A 22736-nucleotide genomic window follows, 5' to 3' on the forward strand; every position below is an offset into this window, starting at 1 on the left:
GGGACTTCTTCTCTGCTGCTCCAGAGGGCAAGACTAGATCGAATGAGCTTAAGTTGTAGAAATTTCGGTTGGATGTTCATTTTTTTAAGAATGTCAGTTCTTTTCAATTATCATTACCACATCCAGGGCATAGCCACATGATCGCTTCTTCCTCTCATGGGTTGGTGCTGTAGGGCACGACCAGCATTTTTCTCACAAGATAACTCATTCGTGAGTATGGGAAACTGGCCATCCAGTCTGTCTCTGGCAGCGGTGAAGAAACATGCACAACCAGGGCATGCAGAAAAACATTCTGAACCATGTTAGTCCAATGCAGGTTTGACTGCTCAGGAGTCCTTGTAAAACTACTGTTGGACTCAAGTCTCATAATGGGGGCGGGGATTCAGAATGGCAAATGCAAGGATGTGTACCTGCTGTCTCATGCCCTAAAAGTGGACTATTCCCCCACCTGTTACCCTGAAGATGAGTGGTTTTTTAATTTTTTTAAATGACATTAAAATATCAATATATCACTGGAGCATTGTAACAATTGGCTTAGCCTTAGTGGGTTCTTTGAATACTACCTTTCATTTTTTTTTTAAAAAAAAAAAGTAAGTCTCCAGCTCTTTCACTCTGTGAAGGAGAAGGCTAGAGACTTGACATTTTTTAAATTAAAGCTAGGAATTCAGAGAACCTGATAGGCCTATTGATACAATGCTTCTGCAATATATAAATATTTTAGTTCCTTGTTTTAAAAAAGGGGCAGTGCTGTGATGCCACTGATGACATAAGCACCCTCCCTTGAAAATCCTTGTTACTGCAGCCGAAAATAAACAGACTCCATGTTTGTGAAAATGCAGAAGGAGGGCAGACCTGTGGAATAACCATGCCCAGACCAATTCCAATATTTGTAGTTTCCAAGAAAACCAAGAGTTAACTCAAGTGTGTGGAAAAGCCCTCAGTTTTATAGCATGAAGAAGGGGCGGAGCTGTATGTGTAGGGGCTGGCTCAATAGCGGCTCATGTGACTTCTCGATTACAATTCTGTCTCAAAATGGTGTCACAGCACTGGCAAAGATGCAGAAAAAGGCAAGCAGAATGCTCAAGGGACTGGAGAATCTTCCCTTCAAGGAGAGCCTAAGCAGTCAGGGGCTTTTTAATTTCAAGAAAAGCAGACTTGATAGCGGTTTATAGAGTGCATGGAGGGAAGCTGATAGAAAGAACTTTTTCTGACCAATAAAACCAATGAATTTGAATGAGAACTAGAATTGACATAGACAAAAATACATCCTTCACTCAATAACTAATTAAGTTGCTGGATTCCATGCTTCTGGATGCAGCGATGATTGCTATGTAATTGGCTTTCTTTTTAAAAAAAAGTGTGTGTGTGTGCACATGCTTGCATGCGCATGGTGACTTCTGGAGCCCCTTGGTGATGCTAGGACATTTTTGAGAGAGGTGGCTTGTATTGCCTGCCTCTGCATCCTAGCCTTGGTATTCCTTGGAGGTTTCTCATCCAAGTACTTACCAGGGTTGGCCGTGGTTAGCTTCTGAGATCTGACGAGATTAGGCTTCGCTGGGCTATACAGTTTGGTGTAGTGGTTAAGTGCGTGGACTCTTAGTGGTTAAGTGCGTGCCTGGAAGAACCGGGTTTGATTTCCCACTCCTCCACTTGCAGCTGCTGGAATGGCCTTGGGTCAGCCATAGCTATCGCAGAGGTTGTCCTTGAAAGGGCAGCTGCTGTGAGAGTCCTCTCAGCCCCACCCACTTCACAGGGTGTCTGCTGTGGGGGGGGGGGGGAAGTTATAGGAGATTGTAAGCTGCTCTGAGTCTCTGATTCAGAGAGAAGGGTGGAGTATAAATCTGCAATTCTTCTTCTTCCTGGAGCTTACAGTAGGCCCTGTACTAAGAGCCCTGTAAGCTCTTGGAGGATTGGCTACATCAGGGGTGTGTGGCCTAATATGCAAAGGAGTTCCTGCCACAAAAAAAGCATCCATATATCTGAGTTGCCCATTAATGCCTTGCTTGCCAAGTGTCATTTTAGAATGAACAAAATGCTTTTCATTATGATGGGTGTTCTGGAGGAAGAGGTGGTATATTGTAGAGGAGATAGTCATGGTTGCAGCTAGGGTTATCAACCTCCAGGAAGGCCCGGAGTTCTCCCAGAATCACAACTGATCTAGACTACAGAGATCAGCCCCCATGTAGAACATGGCAGCCTCAGAGAGTAGACTCTATGGTATACCATAGAGTCCATTAGAAACTGAAGTCCTCCACTAGGGACTGGCCCCAAATCTCTGGGAATTTCCCTACCCAGAGCTGGCAGCCCTAGCTGAGACATCTCTGGATGCTCTGCACTTGAAGATACGTTCCACCCCACCTCATGGGTCTCTGCATGTACAGCCCAGGATCCTTGACTATTCATGCATTTTACTACCGATGCTCAAGCTAACAGCATGAAAACAATACACTTAAAACATACTAAAGGTGCATCATGAAGAAAACAGCAGAAACTAAACGAATTACAAAGAGCTTTTTCCAGTTAGGAGTTAGTGATCCCAGAACAAGGCCTTCTCTGCGTTTGCACCCAACTTACATCACTTCCTGTCCACAGTGGTATGTTCAGTACTTGATCTTTTTAGTTTTTGGTGCCAGACTTTTTTGCTTACTCCGGCTTTTGGTTAATCAATTAACTAATTGTGTGCTTCTGTGTGGTTCCGTGAATGTGGCTGGATATGCAGGTATTGTTTTAATGAACTTCGATAAATATTTCATTTACCAGGTTTTTTAAAAAAATTGTGGTGATTTGTTGATTTAACTGGAAGCCACTCCAAAAGCTTTTAGTGAAGGGAGGAGGAGGTGCATAGTAGAATTAAAAAAAAACAACTGCATGATTTTGTTGCAATTTGACTTAATGCCAAGTATTCTTTGTCCAAATCTCACTAATGGTGGAGTTGGGCGCATCTCCCTTGGGAGGGGGTTCCAGAAAAATGAGGGCACCACTGAAAAGACCCTGTCTCGTGTATTCCAATAGCCACTGTTCTAGCAGTTACATTGAGTCAGGGCCTTGGGAGTTGGATAGGTTTGTGTGTGGGGGAGGGAGAGTTATAACAGCTCTGAATCACTTTGTTCTTCATCAGTGGATGAGCCTCACTTATGACATCCATTCTATGTGTTCCTCTTTTCCCAGACGTCCGCCAATTCTCAATGCAGAGGTCAACCACTTCATTATGCAGCCTGGAGACTATCACTGAAGAACCCTTTGTTGCCAATGAGAACCAGTCTGCTGGTTTTTGCTTCCCTCTGCCTGCCGCCCCTGCCAGCCATCCCAGTGAAGGATCTGTGCCTAATCACTCCCACGAAGTCAGATCAGACAGAGGCAGCCCATCAGTGGAACTGGAGAACGCTCCGCTTATGCAGTACATGGTGGCAGTTGCAGAGGGGAAAAGGCCTCTTGCTCTCAACACTGCCGTTGCCAGCATGTCACAACAGGGAGACGTCTGGAAAAGCAGCCAAGAAGAAAGTAGCTGGGGAAAGGTACACAGCAGCGGGAACTGGCCTGGTTTGCAAACTCAGGACAACTTAACGTTGGCCAACAAGTGGCCCCTTTCCGCAGGAAGTTTCCTGAAGCAAAGCATCGAGAGGACCGCAGATAGCACCGGAGCTGGGCTGTCGCATCAAAGCAGCACCACACCAACTTCTTCTCCTGAATCTCCTCCAGTGACTCTGTCTACCACCTTCTCCATGCCTCATGCGGTAGTGAGGCGGTCCAAGAGCGAAGGGCACAAACTTTGCGATTGCTCGAGGCATCCTGGCGGTTTTTCCCCGGCAGCTGAAGTGTATTCTGATGCCACAGTCAATGACCGTATCTGGAGCAAGCTAGATTCCAGCAGCCACCGGGATAGCATGTCTTCCTCATCCAGTATGTCCTCCAATGACACGGTCATCGATCTCTCCTTGCCCAACCTCTCTCGGAAAAGCCTCCCAGATCTAGGTATCCAGCATGAGAATTTCGAAGTCGTCGCCGAGAGAAGAGTGGCGCGCCCGTGGTCGGCTAATGCTGCCTCTGGGCGTGAAATAGCCATGGTGACTAAGAGCAAATCCAACCCCAACTTGAGCTCAGGCCAACCAACGGAAGACGAGCTGCGCCCTAGACCACTAACTCGGGGTCCCGAGGCCGGATTGTTGTCCATTCCCAGAAGGCACACCTGGAGCAGACTGTACATGGAAAGTCTCCGACAGTCGTGTCTGAAACCCAAAGATCTGGAGAAAGCAGAGCCCAGCCAGGCCAAATCCAAAAGCCTCGGAGACCTTACCTCAGACGACATCTCGTGCACCTTCGAAAGCAAGTACCGCAGCATCAGCCGGAGCTTCGTCACCCGTTCCATGAGGGAGCAGCGCCGCTGCGCGGTTGCCGGGTCCCCTGCTAAGCCTCCGGATGGGCTGACGGAACGCTTGAAGCAGCTGACCACCTTCCAGCTGGAGAACGACATCACTTCGCCCACCAGCCTCGAGCCGATCGAATCCGAAGAGGAAGACGAAGGGACGGGTCTCCTCCGAAGGTCCTCGTCTCGGAGCCAGAGCAGGGTGCGGTACATCGCCAATCGGGCCAAGCAGGCGCAAGAGAGGCAGAGGCTGAAAAGCTTGGCTCTGGTCAACGGGAGTCCCATCGAGGAGAGGGGTAACCCCGAGGGGGCCTGCAGCTTTGCAAGAGGGGCCTGTATGGACACAGCTTCCACCGGTCTGTTTACATCCCCGCTCAAGAATCAAACTGACTTGAACACCGAGGCCGTCTTTATGTTCAAACTCTAACGCTGGGAAGGGCTGAACGAAGTTGATGTTTACATTCTTGTCAGAGCAAAACCAACAATTTCTTTTATTTTTGTAAAAAAAAAAAAAAGGCACAAGGTGCAGAACGCCCTCCGTTACAAAGAACACTTCCTGCTCCTTCCAGCCTCCCACGGGACAATACCTTGTGAAAAAAATAAATGCAAAATCTGTAGCATACGGAAAGGGGACAAGCAGTATTTTTCAGGACGGGGAGTGGCGGTTCTTGAGATACCTCGCTCTGTAGTCCCTGGAAGGCATGTCCGAGCATGCGCACAACCAGCCTGTCCTCCTTTTGGTGGCTTATCTTTCTTCAGCTACAAACCCAGTGAGACAGAGTCCCTGACGAAATCAGAAACCGTCCTCTTTTTATTGACGTCATGTGCTTCCTACACAATTCTCATTGGGGTAGCCGCAACCTAACTTCACTTGTGGGAGGGAAAGTGATTTTCAGCAGATGTGAAATGATCAGACCCTGTTTTTCTTTTGGGGGAGGGGCTAGTTTTAAGAGAGTTGGACCATGGTAGAATTTTTGCCTTTTATACCTACATTTCTTTAGTCCCACTGCCACCTCTGCCCTGTCCCACAGGTTTGGGTACAACAACAACAATCGCGAAACCCATTTATTGGGACAGTAAGGGGAACGTATATGTTCCGCAAGCTATAAGGTCTGTCACATCATCTTTGACCCTCTGTAAAAAAATAAATCTCTTTCTCTCTCTCTCTGAACTTTTCCTTCTTTGGCACATTTTCCCTAACCTGCTCTGCTCAGCTGGAGTAGCCACAGGGCTTTTTTTGTAGCAGGAACTCATTTGTATATTAGGCCACACCCCTCTTATGTAGCTGATCCTCCAAGAGCTTACAGGGCTCTCAGTACAGGGCCTACTGTAAACTGTATGAGAATTGTCTACATCAGGGGTGTGTGGCCTAATATGCAAAGGAGTTCCTGCTACAAAAAAAGCCCTGAGTAGCCACAAGCTAGAGTAGTGGGAAATTGCTGCCAAGAGGTGTGTGCAAGCTCACTGGGGTACCCCATTTCTTCCCCAGTCCCAGGTAACCCTACTCACAGCACCTGATGTCTGGCTCATGCGGGTTGGAGTTGAGGAATGTAATTTGTTTTCCAAATCTTAACCCTCATGGCAGCATTCTTTTTTTAAAATGCCATTTTCCGGACCTAAAATAGACATCACTGCAGCAGACCAGTTAGTTTTAACCGGGGTCTGCCCCAATTACGTATAAAACGGACAGCGGGGGTCTTTTTCTTAGAGCAAACATGCATATGTTGGGAATTAATCCCTGCCTACCCCAACAGCTTTCTCCCACTACTTTGTCTACCCAGAGAAGGTTTCTCTCAGCTGAGCTGACTCATAATACTGGGATTCAACTGAAGAGGGATGGGGGGGGGGGGAAGACTGCGTGAGAATTAGTGCGGTGTAGCAATTACAGCATCGGTCTTGGTTTGAGGAAACCAGAATCCAAATCCCTGCTGGACCATGAAGATCCCTGGATGACCCTAGGCCAGCCCGCCCCCCCCGCCTAATCTACCTGAAGGTAAAACGGGGAAGAGGAGAGACACGTATACTGCCTAAACTACTTGGAGGATGGGCAGAATAAAAAGAAACCAGGGCTTTCTTTTTGTAGCAGGAACGTCTTTGCATATTGGGCCACACCTCCCTGAAGTAGCCAGGGGTGGAATTCTAGCAGGAGCTCCTTTGCATATTAGGCCACACACCCCTGGTGTAGCCAATCCTTCAACAGCTTACAAAAAAGAGCCTTGTAAGCTCTTATCCTCCAATTGGCTACATCAGGGGTGTGTGGCCTAATATGCAAAGGAGCTCCTGCTAGAATTCTACCCCTGGATGTAGACAATCCTCCTGGAGCTTACAGTAGGCCCTGTACTAAGAGCCCTGTAAGCTCTTGGAGGATTGGTTACATCAGGGAGGTGTGGCCTAATATGCAAAAGAGTTCCTGCTACAAAAGAAAAAGCCCTGAAAAGAATTATTCGCTCCAGGAAAAGAGGTGTCCTTCAAGCCCCCTGTACTCTAAATAATAGAACCTGTGTTCCCACGCTGTATATGATTGGGGTATAGCCAGGTTTAAACAAATGGGCCTACATCCACCGTGCCTGGTTTTGAGTCGGTGCTCCTCTCCTTCTGTCAGAAGGAGCTTCAGAATGCTTCCTCCAAGGACTCCTTTCCCAGTGTCCACCGCTATTTGCCAAGGACTCTTCGCTGGTGAACGTTAGAGTACTGTGTGGATTGACCCCAGGGGACATTCCAACTCTACGGCGGAGCTTCTGCAGCAAGAAATCCAGTGGTTTGGTAGTTCTGGCTTCTCCGGTCCTTGGGGAAACCCTGGAAATTTACTTGGGGGAGAGGGAACATAGTTTTTGACAAATACTTCTCATCCCTGGAACTATACTACAGTTCCCACAGTTCCCCATGGCAAAGCCAGTTTAAAAAAATGAATGTAGCTCTTTCTCTCATACTCATTTCATTTCCTTGGTTTAATGTTTGTTTGTGTGCAAGAACCATTGCCATTTTCTTTCCCAGCCGCATTGTGGCTAAATAGCTGCTTCCAAAGAAGAACGCCGGCCTCCAAACCGGTCCTTGGCTTCGCCTGACTTTTTTTTGCTACCGCCTGTGTGTTCTTGAGTCACACCTATTGCCATGAATCTCAATACAGCCGGGCAGACAACAGTTATTTTGCTTCTCTCGAAGGGTTACGGCTGCCATACCTGCCGGCACGGCTTGAAACAGATGACTTCCAAGACAGTGCGGGTAACTTCTCAATGCCCCGAGGGACCAAGTTAAGTTGTAGCCACTGTGTCCCATCAGTCCCTTTGCCTGCTTTTTCGTCCTCTCCTGAGGTCCCTTCACCCACCTCTCTCTGCAAGGAGGTACCAGACTTCCGGAGCTCTTTTGCAGTGACTGCATCATCTGCCTTTGCCCAATAGGACTCCACCTTTCCCTAGAGCAGGAGATGGAGGGGCGAGGACCAGTAGAGAAATGGGGCAGGGTGAGCGCAGCTGCACCATTCCAGATGAATACCTCTCCGTTCTAGAGGAAAGGCAAATCAGCAGGGCATCTAAGCGAAGGAGGAGAACACGCCGTCGAATTGGCAACCAACTGAACCCACCTCGGCGGGGAGGGGCGGGGTATAAATCGAATGAAACATTAAACAACTTGTGGCAATCCCCGCCGTGCGACATTCAAGGCAAGGGAGGAGCAGAAGCGGTTGGCCAGAGCCAGGGCTGGGCCTGCAGTAGGCAAACTAGGCAAGTGCCTAGGGCAACCAAATCGGGTGCCTGCGTGTGACTCGGTGACATTATCAGTGTGGGTGGGTGCCGGGCGTTAGCCTTGCCTAGGGTGCCAGGCCGTCTAGGGCTGCCCCTGGCCAAAGCGTTCCCCCACGTAGCAACCCCTGTCTTCCTTAGAAGTCTCCCGAGTTGCGGCTGACCCTGATCACTCTTTTTTTGCAGTAAGGAAAGGGGGGAGGGGCATCAGGGAAAATACCCACAAAACAAAACAGGGAGGCCGCAATAGCTTCAAGTGTGTTCTTTCCCGGAAACACGAGGCAAACAAAGCAATCCCGTGGTACTTTGAAGATTCAGCTGTATATAACACCTGCCCCGTGGAATGCCCTTTTCCTGTTCAGTTGTTTCTCTTGTTTGTTTTTGCACTGCCATGCAAAATGCATTTTAATATATATATACATATATTTAAAAAAATAGAGACTATTATCTCTGTTTAGAGTTAAACAGAATAACCTTTTAAAAAATCATTTTAATTCCCCCCCCCCCATAATTATCATTTATTAATAATTGATGTATGTTTTGTTGGGAAAGATAAAGGGGAGAATGTTTATCAAAATGTATTTTTAAAAAAAATTAAAAAAAAATCCAACCAAAACATACTTTAATTTTCAGCCTTTCAAAATGGGGCTGTGGGAGGTGGGGTTGGTTAAGGACTTCTGTTTGTTTGTTACATTTTCTTCTGTGTATATTGCAAATAATTTAAAATCTATTTGTAAAACCATCTGACGCTACTCAAAATAAAGACGTATTTAACCTTGGCGCCTCTGAATGTTTTGTCCACATTCCGGGCCAGCTAGGGTTTCTCAGCCTCCAGGTGGGGCCTGGAGATCTCCCGTGCCCCTCCATCTCCTGCTCTAAGGAAAGGTGGAGTCCTATTGGACAAAGCTGATCTCCAGAATATGGAGGAAAGGCCTACTTTATTTATTTACTAACTTACTTACTTTCAATTTGTATCCCACCCATTCCAAACAGACTCAGGGCAACTAACAGTCATAATAAAATCAACATCTCAATTTCAGGTATAAAACAATAAGACATAAACAATTTACAATTTAAAACAATACATTGGTGCTGTACAGAACATACAATTTATCTGTTGGTGGTCTTTCTGGTGGAATTGTCCAGCAGCATAAAAGCGGCAGCCTTCTCCCCTAGTTGTTATAGGCCTGTTTAAAAAGTTCGGTTTTACAAGCCCTGCAGAATTGGGAGAGATCCCGCAGGGCTCTTATGGCCTCAGGGAGAGCATTTCACAGCATTGGTGCTGCCACTGAGAAGGCCCTGGCCCATGTAGAGCCCAGTCTGGCTTCCCTTCGTCCGGGGATTTTGAGTTCCTGAACGCAGTGCTCTCTGGGGGACATATGGGGAAAGGCGGTCCCTTAGATAGGTCCTCAGCCATATAGGGCTTTAAAGGCCAATACCAGCACTTTGAAACAGACTCAGCACACAATAGGCAGCCCATGCAGCTCTTTCAACACTGGTTGAATGTGTTCCCATTGCGGAGCATCTCATACTTTAGAGCAGGGGTCCTCAAACTACGGCCCGCGGGCCAGATGCAGCCCGCTGAGGACGTTTATGCGGCCTGCCGGGTTATGGCAAAATCAGACCGGAAGTGACGTTCGACCTAAACTCGCGTTAGCAACGCACACTTCCAGCACTGGGCTGAGGCAGCGGAGACAGAGTGTGAGGTGATACCGAGGTGAGGTGAGTTCCCAGGCCGGGGTGTGTGGTGTGGGGAAGGGAGAGAGATGCAGAAGACGGAGAACTGACAGCCCGCGGCCTTGTACAGTAACGGCAGCCACCACAACAGTCCGGCCCTCCAACAGTCTGAGGGACAGTGAACTGGCCCCCTATTTAAAAAGTTTGAGGACCCCTGCTTTAGAGGGTGGGCTTTGTGGTGTTATATCGCCCGAGCTCCCTCCCCTCTCCAAACTCCACCCTCTGCAAGCTTCTCTCCCAAACGTCCAGGAATTTCCCTACCCTGTCTAGGGTTACCAGCCTCCAGGTGGTGATACAAGTCTTGGCTTGCTACTCTTTTTGAAACAAACCATTTGTTATCAATATTATTGACACACACACACACACACCCCACAACGCACTAGACGCCAGATTTTAACAACATTGGCAAAATTACAATGGAGGGTTGACGTTACAGCAACGGCAGCAGCGATGGATTGCCTAGGTCACTATGCATTTCATTCGCCTTCTTCAGGCTGCAGTACACTAGGGAAAGCCTTGAATTCAATAAAAGAATACCCAGCATTTCCTTCCAATTTATATTTAGACACCCTCCTTGTTTTACAATTGTTGTATAAACAGTTGCAGTTGGAGCCTCGGAGATCAACCGTCTTCCATTAGGGGTTGCCCTTTGTCAGATTCAAAAGGTCTCTGTTGATCTCTGAGGCTCCAACTGAAATGGTCTATACAGCAATTGTAAAACAACGAGAGTGTCTAAATATAAATTTGAAGGAAAGAGGGGTTCGATAGCCACTTAGAACTCCTGAGGAAGCATCCTGGTCATGGTAGGAGGTGTAGAAAAATGGCAGGATTCTTCTACTAGCTCAAGTCAATGTACGTATCCATCTCATGACCCTGTTTGCGTGGTCTGGCCTTTCATGTGCGGTGAAGCGATTCAAGAGAGATCGGTCTTTGTTGGCTAAAGTTTTGCAAAACACAAGATTTTTGACATCTGAGGGTTTAGTAACTGTGAGCTCCCTGATTCTCCACTGGAGCAGATTTTCTCCACTTGTGTGAATCGTAGGATCACAGAGTTAGAAGGAACCTCCAGGGTCATCTAGTCCAACCCCTTGCATAATCCAGGAAATTCACACATGCCCCCAGAGACCCTCCCCCTCCATGCCTAGAAGATGGCAAAAAATCTCCAGGATCCCTGGCCAAAGTGGACATATGAAGCTGCCTTATACTGAATCAGACTTTCGGTCCATCAAAGTCAGTATTGTCTACTCAGACTGGCAGTGGCTCTCCAGGGTCTCAAGCTGAGGTTTTTCGAGCCTACTTGCCTGGACCCTTTGTTAGTTGGAGATGCTGGGGATTGAACCTGGGACCTTCTGCTTCCCAAGCAGATGCTCTACCACTGAGCCACCATCCCTCCCCTCATTTTATGTATATGACATAAGTGGCCTGGAGAAAATTGCTTCCTGACCCCAAAGGCAAACAGCATTTCCCTGGGTATGTAAGAAAGGGCCATGAGAACTAAGCGCTGATGCAACCCTTCCTGCTCTCCTTCCCATGATTTCTCTAAGTTCACAGGATCAGCATTGCTGTCAGATGGCCATCTAGCCTCTGTTTAAAAACCTCCAAGGAAGGAGAGCCCACCACCTCCCGGGGAAGCCTGTTCCACTGAGGAACCGCTCTGTCAGGAAGTTCTTATTAAGGTTTAATTTAATGTTTCATGCTTAGAAACAATCTTACCGTCATCACAAAATTCAAATGGAACATTTCTATGCCCCGCGTCGCCTCCATCAACCACCACTTTCCAGTTGTTATTTTTTTTTTAAAAAGTACTTTCCGAGACTAAGGAGTTGCTGTAACTTTTGCTATGACCCTAGAGTGTCCTTCAAGTCTCGGAAGGATTGTGCCAAAGGGTACAAGGGAATGTATGATGTGCCGGGATTTGTCCGGTATTGTCACTGGAATAAAGCGTCTCTAATTGATATTCGCGAGGCACCAGCCTGGAGTCTACGGCCATTTAGCTCTGGCCTGAAAAGCTGGGGATGGTTTTTTGTTTGTCATATACATAAAATGAGAATCCAAGAAATAGGTCTTATTAGTGTAAGGGCATTTGTGATCTTTCTAAAGCTTCCCCAGTCTGATAGAAAGAATTACTTACACTCAGTGGTCTTGGCATCCAGCTGGGTATACAATGAATATTTTTAATTAATTGATTTAGGCAAAAAAAAAATCATTTTGCTTCTCTCTATGATAAGCCGGCTGGCAATCAATAATGCAAACAAAGCTTTTAAGTCATCTAGCTTGTGATGGATCCTCAGAGAGCATTACCTGGTTTCCAGATTTGGGTCTTTCTTTCTTTCTTTCTTTCTTTCTTTCTTTCTTTCTTTCTTTCTTTCTTTCTTTCTTTCTTTCTTTCTTTCTTTCTTTCTTTCTTTCTTTCTTTCTTTCTCTCTTTCTTTCTTTCTTTCTTTCTTTCTTTCTTTCTCTCTCTCTCTCTCTCTTGCCAAGGTGGTCGTTCCATTGCTGATGGTCTGATAACAAAACGACAGCACAGGAAAGTCTGGAACATACGCCATCTTTCCCCACCAGCCTCAAAAACACAGCATCAGCTTCTTCCTGAGAATGTCAGTTTTCATTTTCAGTTCTACAAGATCAATGGCCTCCAGGGTTTGCCAAGATAATAACATTTAGCATTGAGATTCTGGCTGAGAGTGTGAGAAGCAGGTCAGTTGTCCTATAATAACTCTTCCAATTAGCTTTTAAGAAAAGTTAGATCTGAGTCCAGGAGCATCCTAGAGACTGACAAGATTTTTGGAGTATGAGCTTTTGAGAGGCTCCCTTCATGAGGTACTTTGTCAGACTTGACGAAAGGAGCTTTGGCTCCCAAAAGAACATCAGAAGAGCCCTGCTGGTTCAGAGCAGTGGTCCACCTAGTCCAGCATCCTGTCTCACACAGTGGTCAACCAGTTCCTCTGAGGGACCAACAACAGGGCCAAGAGACTGAGGCCTTCATAAGAACATCAGAAGAGCCCTGCTGGATCAGACCTAGGCTTGTCAATCCCCAGGTCCCATCAGGGGCTCCCCTGCTCTTCCAGGCTCCATCCCGCCCCCAGTCAGCTGGCCAGCGTTGGAAGCCCCGCCCCCACAGCCACCATGTGCTTTCTACAAGGGGTGGAATTCTAGCAGGAGCTTCTTTGCATATTAGGCCACATCCCCTGATGTAGCCAATCCTCCAAGAGCTTACAAGTAGGGTTGCCAAGTAGAATTCAAGAAATATCTGGGGACTTTGGGGGTGGAGCCAGGAGACTTTGGGGGTGGAGCCAGGAGACATTAGGGGTGGAGCCAAGCTCAAGGCTGTGACAAGCATAATTGAACTCCAAAGGGAGTTCTGGCCATCACATTTAAAGGGACGGCACACCTTTTCAATGCCTTCTCTCCGTTGGAAATAATAAAGGATAGGGGCACCATCTTTTGGGGCTCACAGAATTGGGCCCCCTGGTCCAATCTTTTTGAAACTTGGGGGGTATTTTGGAGAGAGGCACTAGATACTATATGGAAAATTTGGTGCCTCTACCTCAAAAAACAGCCCTCCCGGAGCCCCAGATACCCGCAGATCAATTCTCCATGATTTTCTATGGGAATAAATCTCCACAGGGAATAAGAGTTCCCAGCAGACATTTCCCTCCTCTCCCCCAGCTTTCTGACGACCCTGAAGTGGGGGGAGGGCCTCCAAACCGGGGGATCACCTGCCCCCACCTGGGGATTGGCAACCCTACTTACAAGGCTCTTTTTTGTAAGCTCTTGGAGGATTGGCTACATCAGTGGTGCGTGGCCTAAGAAGCTCCTGCTAGAATTCCGCCCCTTCTTTCAACCCTCGGAAGGCTTAGAAGAATTGGGAAGGGCTTGGGGTTTTTTTTTCTTTTGTTTTGTTTTAAAGGTGTGTGTCCCTTTAAAACTTTGGAGCTAGGCTGATTGGGGGCAGAGCGAGGTGGCTGTTGGGAGGAAGTTCCCACCGTTTGTTTTACAGCCCCTCCAAAACAGGTTTGCACAGTAAAATAGAGCCTCTGATTTCCCTGTGTTAGTCTGACCAATTGGATTGAGTGTACAGCTTTCAACAACTCCCATGGTTAGTAAAGTGTGTGTTTTCAAACTGTGTTTATTTTGGCTGGATATGTGTGTGTGTGTGAGAGAGAGAGAGCTGTTGGGAATGAGGGAATGAAAACTGTTTTTAGGGGAACTGCACTGCTGTATTTTTATTTATTTATTCTAGGGAAAGTCCCCTGGCTCCACCCCCAACGTCTCCTGGCCCCATCCCCAAAGTCCCCAGGTATTTTCTGAATTAGACTTGGCAACACTATTCTGACCAGTGGTCTATCTAGTCTAGGGTTGCCAAGCCCAATTCAAAAAATATCTGAGGACTTTGGGGGTGGAGCCAGGAGACATTGGGGGTGGAGCCAGGAGCAAGGGTGTGACTAGCATCGTTGAACTCCAAGGGAGTTCTGGCCATTACATTTAAAGGGACCGCACACCTTTTAAATGCCTTCCTTCCATAGGAAATAATGGATAGGGGCACCTTCTTTTGGGGCTCATAGAATTGGACCCCCTGATCCAATCTTTTTGAAACTTGGGGGGTATTTTGGGGAGAGGCACTGGATGCTATACTGAATATTTGGTGCCTCTACCTAAAAAATAGCCCTCCCCCAGAGCCCCAGATACTTGCGGATCAATTCTCCATTATTTCCTATGGAAATTAGACTCCATACAGAATAACAGAGTTCCCAGCAGACATTTCCCTCCCCTCCCCCCGCTTTCTGATGACCCTGAGGAGGGGGGAGGGCCTCCAAACCGGGGGGGTCCCCTGCCACCACCTGGGGATTGGCAACCCTAATCTAGCCCAGCATTCTGTTTCACACAGAAGAAGACATATTGGATTTACATCCCGCCCTCCACTCAGAGCGGCTCACAATCTCCTTTACCTTCCTCCCCCACAACAGACACCCTGTGAGGTGGGTGAAGCTGGAGAGGACTCTCACAGCAGCTGCCCTTTCAAGGACAACCTCTGCCAGAGCTATGGCTGACCCAAGGCCATGCTAGCAGGTGCAAATGGAGGAGTGGGGAATCAAACCCGGTTCTCCCAGATAAGAGTCTACACACTTAACCACTATACCAAACTGGCTCTCACAGCAACCAACCAATTCCTCTGGAGGGTCAGCAGCACAGCATTGAGGCCTTCCTCTCAGAAGAACAACAGAAGAGCCCTGCTGGGTCAGACCAGTGGTCCATCTAGTCCAGCATCCTGTGCCACACTGGTGGCCAACCAGTTCCTCTGAAGGGCCAACAACAGGGCAGAGAGGCTGAGGCCTTCATTAGGACATCAGAAGAGCCCTGCTGGATCAGACCAGTGAGGGTCCATCTAGTCCAGCCTCCTGTCTCACACAGCAGCCAACCAATTCCTCTGGACAGCCAACAAGAGGGCATACAGGCTGAGGCCTTCCCCTGATGTGGCCTCCTGGCTGTAGGATCCAGAGGCTTAGTGCTTCTGAATGTGGAGGTTTCCCTCAGCCAGCATGGCTCATACCCATTGATAAACTTATCCTCCCTGAAGTTATCTGAAACTCATACCCTGAAAACCTTGTAGGGCCTCTAAGGTGCTTAGGGTTGCCAATCCCCAGGTAGGGGCAGGGCATCCCCCCGTTTGGAGGCCCTCCCCCCGCGTCAGGGTCATCAGAAAGCGGGGGGAGGGGAGGGAAATGTCTTCTGGAAACTCTATTATTCCCTATGAAGACTTATCCCCATAGAAAATAATGGAGAATTGATCCGCGGGTATCTGGGGCTCTGGGGGAGCATTTATTTTAGGTAGAGGCACCATATTTGCAGCATAGCATCCAGTGCCTCCCCCCAAAATACCCCCCAAGTTTCAAAAGGATTGGACAAAGGGGTCCAATTCTATGAGCCCCAAAAGAAGGTGCCCCATCCTTCATTATTTCCAGTGGAAAGAAGGCATTAAAAGGTCAACTTTAGAAGGCATTAAAAGGTCCCTTTAAATGTGATGGCCAGAACTCCCTTTGGAGTTCAATTATGCTTGTCACAGCCTTGCTCCTGGCTCCACCCCCCCAAAGTCTCCTGGCTCCACCCCCAAAGTCCCCAGATATTTCTTGAACTGGACTTCAATATAGCTCTTCCACTGCAGACCAACATGGCTAGCCTCTGAAATGGTCTTTTTAAAGAAAGCTGTTATCCCCCTATAGAGGGGAAGGCTGAGAAAAATCACTGCCCTAAGGCTGCCTAGTGAGATCATGGAGCACTGAGATTCAAACCTGTGGCTTTCCTAATTTAGAGCTTCCTCTCTCAACCTCTAGGCAATTCCAGCCTTCTAAAATAGACCATTATGATCCTTATGTGGCAGGGGGAAGCAGAATCCTTTTCATGTACATAATTTAGAGTGTTTAAAGCAATGTGTACACATTATCGTGTTAACAGGCCTAGTTACCTGTTGAGGCAGATGATTACATCTCCATGTTGCTGACAGGGAGTTTTAGATCAAGGGAGGCTCCCCCCTCCCCCGGCCTTCTGAGGAGTCCATGACTAGGGTTGCCAAGTCCAATTCAAGAAATATCTGGGGACTTTGGAGGTGGAGCCAGGAGACTTTGGGGATAGAGCCAGGAGCAAGGTTGTGACAAGCACAATTGAACTCCAAAGGAGTTCTGGCCATCATATATTATAATAATAATAATAATAATAATAATAATAATAATAATAATAATAATAATTATTATTATTATTATTATTATTATTATTATTATTATTATTATTATTATTATTATTATTATTATTATTATTATTATTATTTAAAGGGACTGCACACCTTTGAAATGCCTTCCCTCTATTGCCCCGTGGCGCAGAGTGGTAAAGCAGCAGTACTGCAGTACTGTGGTCTGAACTCTCTGCTCACGACCTGAGTTCCATTCTGGCGGAAGCTGGATTCAGGTAGCCGGCCCAAGGTTGACTCAGCTTTCCATCCTTCCGAGGTTGGTAAAATGAGTACCCAGCTTGCTGGGGGGAAAGTGTAAAAGACTGGGGAAGGCAATGGCAAACCCGTAAAAAGTCTGCCATGAAAACGTTGTGAAAGCAATGTCACCCCAGAGTCGGAAATGACTGGTGCTTGCACAGGGGACCTTTCCTTTTCTCTATTGGAAATAATGAATGATAGGGGCACCTTCTTTGGGGGCTCATAGAATTGGACCCCCTGGTCCAATCCTTTTGAAACCTGGAGGGTATTTTGGGGAGAGGCACTGGATGCTATGCTGAAAGTTTGGTGTCTCTAGCTAAAAAAACAAGCCCCCCAGAGCTCCAGATACCCGTGGATCGATTCTCCATTATATCCTATGGGAATTGGTCTCCATAGGGAATAATGAAGTGCCCAGCAGATATTTCCCTCCTCCCACCCCTTGCTTTCTGATGACCCTGAAGCGGGGGGGAGGTCCTCCAAACTGGGGAATCCCCTGCCCCCACCTGGGAATTAGTAACAACTGAATTAAACCACTGTGTTACTTATATATTGCAAATAATTGCTCCACAGATATTTCTTATATCCTGTTCATGTATTCTTCACCAAAATTCTTACAAATGTCCATGAATACAGCACAACTCAAAATACAAATTAATTTCCAATTGCTGTAATGGTACCAAAGTCCAGTGTCTGTATCCTTTCGTTGATAGACGTGTGACCTTTCCGTCACGCCTCCAGCTAAGAATCCCCCCCCCCTCCAGGATCATTTGGGATTGCTCTTTAATTGCGCTTTGCATTAAATGTGCTACTTCTTGCTTGGGCTCGCTTTGATCTATTACCTTTATTGGCTAATGAAGGTCGCTTTAGGCAGATTCCTTACCGGAAAAGAGTTTGCATTTGTGACCAAACCTCTATTGAGGACCTTTCTCATGCCATGTTTTATTGCCCTGATTTTAACTCTGAACGGAATAGGTTTTTGGGTCTTATTCTGTTGTCTCTTCTTGGGAAGTCAAATCAGGAGAAACTAGTTTTTTTACTATCTGATAGAGATAAATACACTACTTTTCAAGTTGCAAGGTTTGCGGCTGTCGTCATGGAAAAGAAAATGAAGACCGCCCCTCATTGATCGCTCCCTATTATCACTCTCAGTTCTTTTCTAGTGTAGTCCTGGTTAAATTTTGTTGATGTTTTAAATTTTAAATTTAGATTGTTAAGGTTCTAAAAGTTTAGAATGCCTAGATTTTTAGGTTTTAAAATTTTTATTGACATTTTATTCTAGATATTTTAGGATTGTATGATTTTTTATCGTGGTATGGAATGAGGTACTGGATGCTGCCTTGTGTTTTCTCTTCGTTCCCTTTCATCTTATTGCTGTATTTGGTTGGTTGCTATGGCAATACTTTTGCTAATGCAATAAAGATATTGATTGATTGCTTGGGGAGCAGTCTGAATTCCAACTGGTGCGGTGACATGGGTCCTAGGTTCAGTCCGTGTTTCATTCACCCTTCTACTGGCCACTTTTCTTATGTTCTGGAACCTGTGCTTAAGGCAAAAACTCACATGACATGTTAGGTCTCTTCAGTTTGCAGGAATGGTTCTCGTTACTAATCAGTACACTGTGGTTTCTGGTTTTGCCCACCTGGGGATTGGCAACTGTATCTGTGACAGAGGTAAGATTTCAACAAGGAGGACTTCCTGCTCTGTGGCTCACTTCGTCATCAGATGTCCTCAAAACCAAGCGGGCCCTGTCAGAAGCCAGAATCTTAAGGGTTTGTAGCAATTAAGGGTCAGAGTTCTGCCCCCTCTGCTCCTCTTCGGAACTAGAAAAGATGGAATAAATGATGCAAAATAATTATATGTTAATGAATGATGCAAAATTTATGTAAGCAGGCATCTGGTTGCAGAAGTGGGACTTTTTCTCACCGCGGCACATTCCACGGTTTGGCACGTCTTTTGGCTTCAAGGAGCACAGACTGACAAGGGGGCTGGAATTTAGATTTTAAATACCTGAAGCATGTTTTCACCAGTTCAGGGCTCTGGGGAGGGACGGTGGCTCAGTGGTAGAACATCTGCTTGGTAAGCAGAAGGTCCCAGATTCTATCCCCGGCATCTTCAAGGGTCCAGGCAAGAAGGCGTGAAAAGCCTCAGCTTGAGACCCTGGAGAGCTGCTGCCAGTCTGAGTAGACAATACTGATTTTGATGGACCCAGGGTCTGATTCAGTAGAAGGCAGCTTCATATGTTCATATATGCAAATTGCAGGAATTCAGCGCATGGCTTTTATGGCTCAACATGGTCGTGTCAGGTCTCCTTTATATAAAAAGGGGGATTTTGCCCAGGAGTGAAATCCTTCTGCTCCTTACGAAACAAGCAGGGTTTGTTAGCCAGTTGGCCTCAATTAGCTGACGGCTGTGAGAAATCAGATTTGGATTTTCAGAGTTTATTAAAGCCCAGATGATGTAGCTATTCGGCAGCTGTGCAAAGCCTGCAATCAAGAGAGCCCTGCGCCCCCCCCCGCCCCCCCCCCATCCACCAGCTACCAGCTGTCATGTGTAAGGCCCTCTTAGGGGGATCAGGAAGCAGCCAGGCATCTGTAAGGCCCTCTTAAGGGGATCAGGAAGCAGCCAGGCATCTGTAAGGCCCTCTTAAGGGGATCAGGAAGCAGCCAGGGACCTTTCCGTCACGCCACCAGCTAAGAATCCCCCCCCACACTCCTCCAGGATCATTTGGGACTGCTCTTTAATTGCGCTTCGCATTAGAGAGCGATTCTTGCGAGACCCTCCGAGGAGCCAACGTTGGTGGAAAAGCAAGATCAAAATTCAATAGATAAATAAATGCTCAAGCTTCGCCTGCCCTTGAGGAGGCCTCCAGAGAGAATGCAAACCTCCGTGCGTGAAAGCAAAGTTTCAGGGCTTTCCATAGCTAAGCAGGTCCATAGCTAAACGGGGGCTCGTGGGGCCTGGCCCCCTGACAATTTTTTTTGGGGGGGGTCCCCTCACCCCCAGGCTGCTTCTCTCTTCTTTACAATTTAAATTGAGGGGCACCCAGGAGCAGCCGCTGCTCCTCCCATGCCATTTAAAAGGCCCACGAATCAGCTGATTGGTGGGGTCCAAATAGCAGGGGATGGGTGGCAGGAGCAGACACCAGCCTCCTGCATGATTTAAATGGCCCCCTCCCCTTGTGGGCCCCCATGGCCCCCTCCCTTCACAGCCCCTAGCTATGGGACTGGATCTAAGCCAAATGGGAAATGTGGAACAAAATGGAAACTTGGGGGAGGGGGGGAGTGAGAGGAGCTTAAGTTTTTGGTGTACTTAGGATCTGTGCCCTCTGTCCCCACCCCGATCCATTCTGGGGTGAATCTGAATTGCTAAGGGAGGGGTGCTAATGCAGTGGGAGAGTGCGTGGTCCAGAGGAGCTGTCCCAGGAGAACTGAAGCCCCTCAGTCGCAGTGGTTTTCAGTATTCCCTCTAAGCCGAGTTAGTGTGAGCTAGCTCACAGTTTTTTAGCCTCTGGCTCGTTCGTTTTTGTCTTAGCTCCGGAAGGACGGCCCCAGAGCAAACCCATTGATGCAGTAGCCAAATCGCTCGCTCACCACTTTAATTGCCAGTAGCTCACAAAGCAGATTTTTTGCTCACAAGCCTCCACATCTTAGGGGGAGCGTCGGTTTTTACCTGCCTAAATCTCTGGCTGTCTTCGTTAGGTTACTACAGGGGTGGCTGCACTTGCTTAACATAAGAGCCACATAGAATAAATGTCAGGTGTTTGAGAGCCGCAAAACAAGGAAGGAAGGAAGGAAGGAAGGAAGGAAGGAAGGAAGGAAGGAAGGAAGGAAGGAAGGAAGGAAGGAAGGAAGGGAAGGGAGGGAAATAGATGAGGAAGAGAGAGGTGGAAAGAAAGCAACTTTACCTTTAAACGCCTTCTCCAAGTCAACCTTCAAGTGGTGGCAGGGGCTTCAAGAGCTGCACAATATGTATGAAAGAGCCACATATGGCTCCCAAGCCACAGCTTGGCCACCCCTGGTTTACTACAACAGGCTCCAGAAAGCAGAGGACAGCATGAAATCTGAGTATGTGCTGCTTATGGGGCAGTGCGGTCTAATGGGGAGAGACTTTGGATGTTGAAACAGAAGCTGTGACTTGCAGTGGGGATGGTGGGAAATGCTGTCAATTCATGGCTGACTTCCAGCGACCCTGTAAGGTTTTCAAGGCAAGAGACGTTCAGCGATGGTTTGCCATCACCTGCCCCTGCGTCATAACGCTGGGCTTTCTTGGTGGTCCCCCATCAAGATACTGACCAGGGCCAACCCTGCTTCACTTCCAAGATCTGGGCCATCCAGGTCAGGAACGAGAGGAGGAGTGTCCACGAGTTCTTGTATTGTGAGAAAGGGAGAAAAGGACTTCTTTCTCTGCTTTCTCCATCCCATGCATAATCTTGTAAACCTCTATCACGTTACCCCGCAGTCGACGTTTCTCCAAGCTGAAGAGCCCCAAGCATTTTAACCCTTCTTCAAAGGGGAAGGGTTCCAACCCTTTAATCGTTCTAGTTGATTGTTCCAACCCTTTCATCATTCTGTACTTTTTCCAATGCTATAATATCTTTTTTTTGAGGTGCGGTGACCAGAATTGTACACAGGTTAAGAGCGGTGGACTCTGGTCTGGAGAACTGGGTTTGATTCCCCACTCCTCCACGTGCAGCCAGCTAGGTGAACTTGGGTCAGTCACAGTTCTGTCAACCCCACCTATCTCACAAGGCACCTGTGGTGGGAAGAGGAAGGGAAGGCGATTGGAAGGCGCTTTGAGACTCCTTAGGGTACAGGAAAACAGGGCATCGAAACTTCAACTCTTCTTCTTTTAAATCCTGATGCTACAATATTTGCCCACCCCCAATCCTGACATTCAGGTAAAGCATGAGGTGCTTTGGTTGCTTCAGAACGCAGGTGGGGAGATTGCAAGGCTTAATATTGTCCCATTTTGTGGAGGATCCCTGCAAGAAGAAAGCCAGCATGTCAGGGTGAGAGATAAGCTTTAAACCCTCACTATGCCGACAGAAGAAGAGCTGAGCACCATCTGACTCAGGTGCTGAGTGACTGCGAAAGCGAGAGGCAGCACAAAGTGTTCTCCCTGTGAAGAACCAAAGCTCCAGCTTCCGCAGCCTCCTGTTTGGAGCCCCTTCCCATCCCAACCAGGCTCCACCTCCTCCTCCAAGTCCGAATTTGGCAAGAGGGGGGTTGTGCATCTGATTAATCGCATCATTCCCACCCACCCCCCTCTCCAGAAGCTATTTGCTGGGCAGTCGGTGTTGCTCACTGTTACTTCAGCTGCAACAGGGGAGCTGTCCGGCCAGAGCCAACGGTGAGTGTGGATTCTCTAATCTGTTTCTCCCTTTTTTCCCTTCCTAACATTCCTCAATGATGCCTCTGTGAATTGCCCCATTGAAAAGTTCCTTGTCTTTCTGGCTATGGCCCCATTTTAAAAACCAACAGCTTACTGTGGTCGTAGCAAAAGCAAGAAGCTTTTCTCTCTCAGCCTAAACCCATGAGCGAGAGAGCCACTCTGTTACGGGGGGAGGTCAAAGGCAATGTTCCCTCTAAGCTGTGGAGTATTGTGGGCAAAAACTCTACTTTGTGAGCTACTGGCATGAAAGCTGTGAGCTACTGCATCAATTAGTTTGTTCTAGGGCCATTTTTCCTGAGCTGAGACAAAAAAATGTGTTAGCTGGAGGCTAAAAAATTGTGAGCTAGCTCACGCTAACTCAGCTTAGAGGGAACACTGGTCTCAGGGTGACATATGATGACTCCACAGGGTTTTCAAGGCAAGAGATGTTCAGAGGTGGCTTGCCGTTGCCTGGTGGTGGAAACTCTTGTCACTAGCTAGGTGGCTTTCGATTCTTTCCCCGCTTTTTTCTCATTGCAAAGGGATC

At 47.5% G+C, this 22736-nt stretch overlaps 2 protein-coding genes across 3 annotated transcripts in view; both read left to right on the top strand.

The window, feature by feature from the left end:
- Nucleotides 1–5253, top strand: part of PLCH2 (phospholipase C eta 2) — a 179796-nt gene extending 174543 nt beyond the window's left edge. Inside the window, exon 23 of the mRNA XM_060259046.1 lies at nt 3169–5253. Coding sequence (XP_060115029.1) covers nt 3169–4790 — 1622 coding nt within the window. The 3' untranslated portion in view covers nt 4791–5253. The remainder of the gene's footprint in view (nt 1–3168) is intronic.
- An 8527-nt stretch (nt 5254–13780) lies between these two features.
- Nucleotides 13781–22736, top strand: part of LOC132586966 (probable glutamate receptor) — a 44632-nt gene continuing 35676 nt past the window's right edge. Inside the window, exon 1 of one of the 2 annotated variants that reach the window (XM_060259135.1) lies at nt 13781–13936. The gene's annotated coding sequence lies outside the window, so the exon portion shown is untranslated. Of the gene's footprint in view, nt 13937–22093; nt 22169–22736 lie in introns of those variants that run through there. The other variant, XM_060259134.1, reaches the window with a different exon arrangement.

Source organism: Heteronotia binoei, chromosome 18 (genome assembly GCF_032191835.1).
Source record: "Heteronotia binoei isolate CCM8104 ecotype False Entrance Well chromosome 18, APGP_CSIRO_Hbin_v1, whole genome shotgun sequence".
Taxonomy (NCBI): Eukaryota; Metazoa; Chordata; class Lepidosauria; order Squamata; family Gekkonidae; genus Heteronotia; species Heteronotia binoei.